The 8,794-nt window shown below is 32.4% G+C and overlaps 1 protein-coding gene across 1 annotated transcript; it reads left to right on the plus strand.

Moving 5' to 3' along the window:
• Window positions 1–201: 201 nt before the first annotated feature.
• On the plus strand, window positions 202–8,338 carry LOTGIDRAFT_230513 (hypothetical protein; the record flags this gene model as incomplete). Its single annotated transcript, XM_009048851.1, has 13 exons — window positions 202–552; window positions 1,088–1,140; window positions 2,083–2,197; window positions 2,574–2,669; window positions 3,203–3,298; window positions 3,824–3,864; window positions 4,092–4,371; window positions 4,916–5,004; window positions 5,453–5,620; window positions 5,963–6,419; window positions 6,613–6,758; window positions 7,004–7,120; window positions 7,597–8,338. 13 exons carry the CDS (start codon window positions 202–204, stop codon window positions 7,766–7,768), a joined length of 2,181 nt encoding a protein of 726 aa, XP_009047099.1. The 3' UTR covers window positions 7,769–8,338.
• Between the last annotated feature and the right edge of the window lie 456 nt (window positions 8,339–8,794).

Here is an 8,794-nt window from a genome sequence, read left to right on the forward strand (position 1 = left end):
ATAATTGATTGCATACAAAGGTATCGTCATTGGAACGATTTGTTGAGCATGAAACTTAATGAACTGTCAGTATTTTGGTTTGCAGAAAAAGTGACAACCAGTTCTATTTTTAGAAACTGAAATGTCTTGTGTCTAAGGGAAGAATATAGGACAAAGATGATGCTGGAATGGGGGTTGATTAATCACATTTAGTTGCTGACAATGGACGAGAAAGCACTGAATGAGTTACTGGAATGTTCTGTGTGTTTGGACAGACTTGACCACACAAGTAAAGTTTTGCCATGTCAACACACATTTTGTAGAAGATGTCTGGATGAGATTATTTTGACAAAACGTGAGCTAAGATGCCCAGAGTGTCGGGCTGTTGTGACCATTAAAGTAGAAGATCTGCCGAATAATATTCTTTTAATCCGTCTGTTGGAAGGCATCAAAACATCGGGTGTAGTTAACAAGTCTGAGTCAGGAACAGACACAGCCCGATACAGAGATCATGTTTCATCTAGTAGTTCTGCATCATCAACTTCACAGTCCCAACGTCAAGCAGTGAAACAGGTAAAGAGGAAAATGTGTTATTTCAATGATAAAATATTTTAACTGTTAAAATAGTGCTCAATGCATTAATTGTAGAGTGATATAGAAATATTAAAACATACCCTCAATCATGCGGTTACTGTATTCAGAGTTTCATGGCGTGTGATCTTCAGGCATTTCTCTGAGTAACAACATGATTCAAGTTCTGTTTTAGTATTTCTGACATTATATTAATACTTTTATAGAAGGAAATTTTCAGGAAAAATGTTGGATATTTTCAGCTGAAATCTCTCAAAATGAAGTGTGTTTCTATTTCATCGAAATAATTACATGTGAACTTGTGAAACTTTAAATTTCTATCTAAGACTAAGCTAATAAAAAAAAAAATGTGCCTTTTAGCCAACCATGATTCTAAATGTTCTCAGGAATGGAAAATTTAAATAAAAAAAATTTCTCATGAGAGCTTGTCTGCCAAAATTGTCTGCAAGTATGTCATTGAATTGAGCTGCTTAAATGTATGAAATGAGCTAATATTACGGTATATTTTTTTTTTCAGACAAAGCAACCTTGTGCCAAAGCAATTTATGATTATGAGGCTAAAGAAAATGGGTAAATAAATTTCCTCTCTCTCCAATGATAGGCTAAATTTAAACTGAGTATGCCAGTGCCACCTTCAAAATGTGCTTCAAAATTCTATTTTGTACGATACTTTGTTGTAAATTTGGTTAAGAGGAGTTATCCTTGTTTCATGAACTAAAATTTAAATTTGGTAAATAAGTGTCTGACATGGCATTTGATTAGAATGCTAGTTTAGTTTTAAAGGTGTTTATTTCTTAATTTCAATGTTATTGCAGTCTAATTGAAATTAGACCAAACTTGCGTTCGTTTTTTTTTATTACCGTAGCTTTTGATTTTGATATAGCCACTTCAGTTAGGGTCTATAGACGCCCCTTTTAAATATTTATCAGTTTTATGACACTGCCAGCTAATCAAATTCTTCCCTTGCCAACGCTGGGATTTTGTGACGCGAACAAAAATGGAAATTGCATTCAGTGGCACTGTTTCTCAGAATGCAGCTGTTTAAATTTGGTTAAACTGATCATGATGTTATTGGTAGATTAGTTATACCTTATAGCTTTTTCAAGCAAATTTTGAACAAAAAGTCAAATTTTCTTGGTTAGTTGAAGGTATTGTAAAGGTTGTAATTTTTATGTGTATCAGGAACACTGATAGCATCAATTTGTATCAATCCAATTCAAATCAGACGTCTATGAATCTTAATTCCACTATAACTAAGTATTTGATGACGTCATTAATCGTCATTAATCACCAAATATGATTGTATCACGCAAGGTCTTCGCGATTACTGACATCATCAAACACTATGGTTTAGTGGAATTGTAGAAACCACCAACTTCTGATAGAAATTTGGAATGATGCACTTAAAAAATTTCGAACACCTCTCTTTACAATTCCTTTAATATCTTATTTCAACATTAGCACCTCTAGGGAAGGCAGAAGTAACAAGCTTTTATTCTTCTTGATTTCCAGAGACTTGGCTTTAAAAAAGGGTGATGTAGTGTTACTGAAAAGACAACTGGATGAAAATTGGTACCAAGGAGAACTCAATGGGAAACATGGTTTCTTCCCTGCTAATTTTGTTAAGGTAAGAATACAAAAAGTTTTGACTGCACAAATATAAAAATTCCTGACTGGCAGTGGAATAGCTCAGTTAGTAGTGAGTTAAATTATCATGTTATAGGTATTAGGTGGCACAAGTTCAAATCCTAATCAAGATACTGATGCCATGGCCAGTGCATTCAGCATTAAAGGAAGACTATGCACCTGCATCAAAATGCAACTGTTATAATTAGCTCTCCTTTTGTGATCAGGGTTACCGTTTTTGTCTAAATTAGTATTCATTACTATTTAATTCTATGTATTTTGACAATCTATTAGTAAACATAGTTATGAATTTTATTTAATGAAAACGAACAAATCTAGGGTAGACAAACAAAGTAGAATTTTTATTTCTTTGTCAGGTTCTTGTTCCTTTACCCCAAATTCCTCAATGCAGAGCTTTATATGATTTTGACTTAAAAGATGAAAAAGAAAAGGATTGTCTTGTTTTTAAGAAGGTAAGCTGAAGTTTGATTTCATAGTTTCTAATTGTATCATTTATTTTTTTAATACAAACTGATTGATTAATTGGTGTTTCTAATGAATTATCATTTATTCTTAATCATATCATTATGTTCTTATTGCATATGATAAAATAAGTTTTAACCAACCATAAATGTTCATGTTTGTACAGTCTGGATAAACAAAAAAGACTTTTTGACCTTTCTTGATTGGTCACTCATTGGAATTCTGATTGTAATTCTCTTCTAATTTAGCTAATTATGCATTGATAATGGACATGTAAGACAAACTGGTAGTTTTCCAAGTCATTAGAACATCTCTACTTTCTATTCATAAAAGTATTTTCATTTGCATAAATGAAAATAAGAGAACACATCTTTAAGCTTTATGTTTCTGCTCCTTATTCAAATGTCTGTTTAACCTGAAGTCAATGTCATGTATATTTGTAGTTCTGAATGCTACTTACATAATACGGGGCCATGATCTATTCCAATATGCTATGTTTTGTAAGTTCCCTATTTATTTACAGGAAGATGTTTTAACTATTATTAGAAGAGTTGATGAAAATTGGCTAGAAGGTAGAAAGGGAGATAAAATTGGTATCTTTCCTCTGACTTTTGTTGAGGTAAATATAATTTTGATTGAAATAAAACTGTTCAGCTTCGTTGATCAATCGTACCTTAGTTTCAGAAACAGGAATTTTGTAGCTAAGCTAATCAGTAATAGTGTTCACACCTTAGAGGCGAAATTTAAGACTTCAAAAACCATGTGTGTCCAGAATTATTGCTTTTGAAAGTTAAAATGACCACATTTATAAAATGATTAATTATAATCATCTTATCAAACAAAGTGTTTATATTTCTTACCTCATCCATGTTAATTTGTTAATGTATACATATGTTATGTTATTTTCTGTGATTTTATTCTTTATGTAATCTTGTATATAATTTGTAGTTTAGTGGGACCTATTTAGAATTAAGAAATTCTGTCTAAGTGGGTTGCCAATATAAAGTTATATCTAATGTGAAATAGTTTGAGGTATATTTGATGGGATTATGAATTTTTTCGTGAAGTGTTGTTTTTTTTATTTATAGTTGAACCATTTGCTGCAGAAAATTGTGTTATAATTTGAATATTTCTTTTATTATAGTTAAATAATGCCGCCAAATCTCTGGTCAATTCGAAAATCAGGTAGGATTTTATAAACTTCTTATAATATTAAACACCAAACACTATCATTTCTCAACTATATTAACAAATATCACAGTGATAAATTAATAAATATTGAAACTTTGAAGAAACCAAATATCACAGTGATATCCCATTACATGATATCATATTGTGACCCTGATATTGTATGGTGGCATGATTGACTATACCCAGCAATAGTGCATTACAGTGTATTCTCTTGATTTTAGCTCAAGTATTTTACAAATTGGTAGACAGTTACCTACTGCTTCAACCACAGCTAATCAGAGCTCAACATTATCTTCAACTCTGTCCTCCAGTTTACCACAACAAAAACGTCATTCATTCACTTTACTCTCTTCAAACCATTCATCCTCACCTTCACCGACCAATCCACAACGTCATTCTTGTGAATTAGTTAGCACTGGCGGTTATAATATTGTATCTACTTCAACCACTACTGATACGAGTTCTATCATAGCTTCTAATGTAGTTGCTCTACCACCTCAGGTAAGATATTGTACATTTGATTTACATAATCAATTTCACAGTTTACAGTTTAAAATGGCGGTTGACATTAAAATGGCAGTTGATCTGTTTCTATTTCCGGGTGTCTTAGATGTCTCTTTGCATGTTAATGGAAATGTGCAGATAAGTGGCTCTACTATAGATATTAAAATAATGTTTTCTTCAAAATAGCTTGCAAGGCAAGGTAACATACTCCCACTACCAGTTGTCTGAAATGATAAAATCTTTAATGGCTTCGATTATGAATTTTCAAATAATCTTTAAATTATTTATAAGTCAAGGCAAAACCTCAAGATGGCTTGCCAGGGCAATAACTCAAACTAAATATTTTCGATTCTTCTGATTTTCGATAGGGTTGACAACACACCAAGTTTTGTCAAAATCCATTAAAAGTGCCTTCTGGAGTGTTTACATACTAAAAATTGAACGCATTTTCAGAAACATATTCATGTGGGCGTAGAAAAAGTATTTTAATTAGTACGAACACAATTATTCCTAAATTTATTTTTAAATGTTGATATTTCAGAGAAGTGATAGTCCTGAGAATGCCTCACCAAGATCTGTTAGCTCACCATCACAAAATACATCATCTACTAGTAATCTGACCACACCAGTGTAAGTAACTTAGTCACTATAGTTATTTGCAATTCTCTATATAATTATAACATGTATTTCTACAGATTACATCTCTATAAACTTATAACATGTATTTCTACAGATTACATCTCTATATAATTATAACATGTATTTCTACAGATTACATCTCTATATAATTATAACATGTATTTCTACAGATTACATCTCTATATAATTATAACATGTATTTCTACAGATATATATCACTATATAATTATAACATGTATTTCTACAGATTACATCTCTATATAATTATAACATGTATTTCTACAGATGGATATCACTATATAATTATAACATGTATTTCTACAGATTACATCTCTATATAATTATAACATGTATTTCTACAGATATATATCACTATATAATTATAACATGTATTTCTACAGATTACATCTCTATATAATTATAACATGTATTTCTACAGATATATATCACTATATAATTATAAAAGTTTGAAAGAAGATGAACTCGAGTTAAATAAAGGAGAATATTATGCAGTGAATGAAAAGTGTCAAGATGGCTGGTTTAAAGGACAATGTGTAAAAACTGGTAAAAGTGGTGTTTTCCCTGGAAATTATGTTCAGATGATTAGGTAAGACATTTTTGTTTTTAAATGTAACCTTGCTCAATTTTGCAATATTTTAGGCACATAGATTTGTGATTTTCAAAATTTCCATTTAATTGTTTCAATACCCTATTTATTATCCAAGAAATTGTTTACCATTTGAACCCGGATTGTAAATGAAATAAAACGTCATATACCCTGAATTCAAGTATTATACATGTATGTAATGTTCATCATGTTGCACTAAGTAATGGCCTGTTTACCAATCGCTCTAGTATATATTGCGTAATTGCTGCTTAGGTTGAAAGGGTTAAAGTTAAAGAATAGATTAATATTACAATGGTTAAAATGGATTATGTCTTCTTTCAGACAACCAAGCGCTTTTAAACCAATAAATCCAAATGTAATGAATGTAAGAGCCACAGAACAACCAAGTTCACCCTCAAGATCTAACTCAACATCATCTACAACAGTATCATCATCATCATCATCTTCTCAAACATCATCATCACCAACAACAACTAATAATCACAAAACATCATCGCCACCAATGATACCAGCTCCTTTGCCACGCACACACAAATCTTCATCCTCTTCAGTTCATCAAACTTCTCCACCAAGTGTCAGTGTGAGGAGTAGCTCCACCCACAATGTGAAGAAGTCTAGAACAGTAACTGATACGACCACCCATGGGGTATCTGCAGGGGCCAATCTTGTTGCCATACAGCATTCCCTGTCAGCTTCTAGTAATGTTACACCACCCAATAAAGTAGCTGGTGCATCAGGAGAGACGTCGCATTTGGCTGTCGCCCATCAGAAAGAAAAGGTAGGTTCTTGGACAGGACTTGAGAGCTCATCTCAACATTTTTAGTCCTTGTCAGGACAGTTAGATTTGGAGGTGGAGGTTCGGTCACCACACCACATAACCCTTTTTCAATTGAAATGTGGAAATGTTGAAAAATTGTAAAAATTATGTTTTCTATCAAATTGACCAATGGATGCTATATTTTTTATTGCAGAAGGAGAAGAAAGAAAAATCAAGTAAAACTTTAGTCAAATTTCTTGGTGGTAAATCAAAGAAATCCAAATCTAGTTCAGTTTCTGCCCATAACACTGTAGAACAAATCCCTTCAGCTTCTGGTGACTCAACAGTTGCTCATGTCAGGTGAGTGGAATTAGTGTGGCAAATGGATAAAATGTTGTGCAAAGAGTTCTCATCAAGTGTTTCCTTCTATCTACTTGTGTGCCCAGCCAGGAGCAGAGGTGACCCTCTAATCCATTTCATTTCCTTTGTTGAACTAAATGGTCAAGTGCATAGATTGGTTGACATTTGTAATTATTTTGGATAGTCCTGGCATGTATCTTTTCTGAAATTTGCCATTCTGCTACTAACTGTTGTTGATTTTTCAGATCTAGATCCTATCCATCTAATAGTCAAGGTGCATCAGTTGATCATAAGAAGAGCAGTTCCTTCGATTCTACACTTTCTAGTAAACCATCTCGACCTAAACCACTTACTAGAGAAAAGTAAGGCTTTACATTTCGTACATGTCTTTCTCAGTGGCTTTTATTTGATATTCTTTCTTGATTATTGGAGCTGGGATGGATAAGTGAGTTAAATGGATAGTCATGAAATTACTTTAAATGGAACCTTGTCCCCATGAGTGACTTTTTCGTTGTTTACGAATGCTGTCAAAATAGATTGGATGTGCTCTGGCTGGCCATTCACTTCAACAAAATTAACTTTTTAGCCCATTTTAAGCCCAATTGCATCTGTCCTTAAAAATTTTCTGTTAAAACATCCATGCAAATATTATTATTTATATAAATAGTATTTAAAAGCCAAATATTTAGACAACCATATCACTTTAATATACACAGGTTCCCACTACATTTTTCATTTATACGAACTGTCTTTATTAGCCCACATGGTGCAGAAAAGTAGGATGTAAAACTCCATTCATTTCATTTATAAGAATTTATATTTTATCATTACATTTCAGATTTACCTGTATTGCCCCCTATCCCCCTCAATCAGAACACGAACTAGATCTACAAGTAGGAGATGTGGTATATGTACACAAGAAAAGAGAGGATGGATGGTTTAAGGGAACTCTTCAAAGAAATGGCAAGACAGGACTTTTTCCTGGCAGCTTTGTGGACAAAATGGATTGATATTATGATTTTTAATTGTGTTTTCTTTCATGACAAAAGATAATGTTTTAGTAAAGTGTTTTCTGAAACTTGCTGACACTTATCTAGTCTCTGGTAGTTACTTCTTATATTTCTAAGAAGGAATGGTTTGAATTCTCTCTGATATTCAGGTGTAGATTATGCTGGTTTGATAAATATGGGTGTATCATGATTGCATAGTGTCATACTCTGGGAAACTAGGCTTACCAGAGAAACATGTATACACATACAACTTGACATCATCCAAATGCCGAAACAAAATCGCAGCTCCATTGGTGAACGTAAGCGATCAAATGAATGGGATAAAGGATTTTAAAACAGACTTGCCAATTATGAAAAGAACAAATGTGCATGAAATATTGAACATAACCAAAGGGGAAATACATCTTTAAATAGGCATGGAATATTAGAAAGATATGGGTTAATTTTTATGATAAATGAAAATTGTTCAGAATGTTGTTAATGATCTCAAAATGTACAGTTTATGACTTGTATCCATTATAATGGCATATGAATTTGTTTTTCGTAGTAAAATATTCACAAATGCTTTCATTTCTTTGTTACAATTTTAAAGGGATTCAGTCAAATAATTTACTTTCCAGCTGATGGAAATTCAAACCAGCTACCCTTATCAAATTTAGGAATAAAACTTGAGCTTAGTTAAGAGTTAGGGCTGTAACAGGTGTTAGTGCAAACCATGGCAATCATTCTCAAAGGTAATGACCCATCTAAATGACTCAGTTTTTGTTAACTTGTACACAAGTCTGATAAGCAGATTCCTATTCTGAAAAGTGTTATGGGTAGTCTCATTCTATCAGCTGGTAAATTGAATAACTAGAGGACCAAATCACTTTAACGTCAGTTTTATTGTACCATATATATGTAAAATGTAAAAAGCGCTTGACTGCTGTTGCTTTCAGTAATAAGCTTATGCAATTTTTTTTAGATATATTTTATGCGCTGATTTGGAAAGATTGCCAGCTATTGCATTCATGTGATCAATTTAAA

This window comes from Lottia gigantea, assembly GCF_000327385.1.
Source record: "Lottia gigantea unplaced genomic scaffold LOTGIsca_13, whole genome shotgun sequence".
Lineage (NCBI taxonomy): Eukaryota > Metazoa > Mollusca > Gastropoda > Lottiidae > Lottia > Lottia gigantea.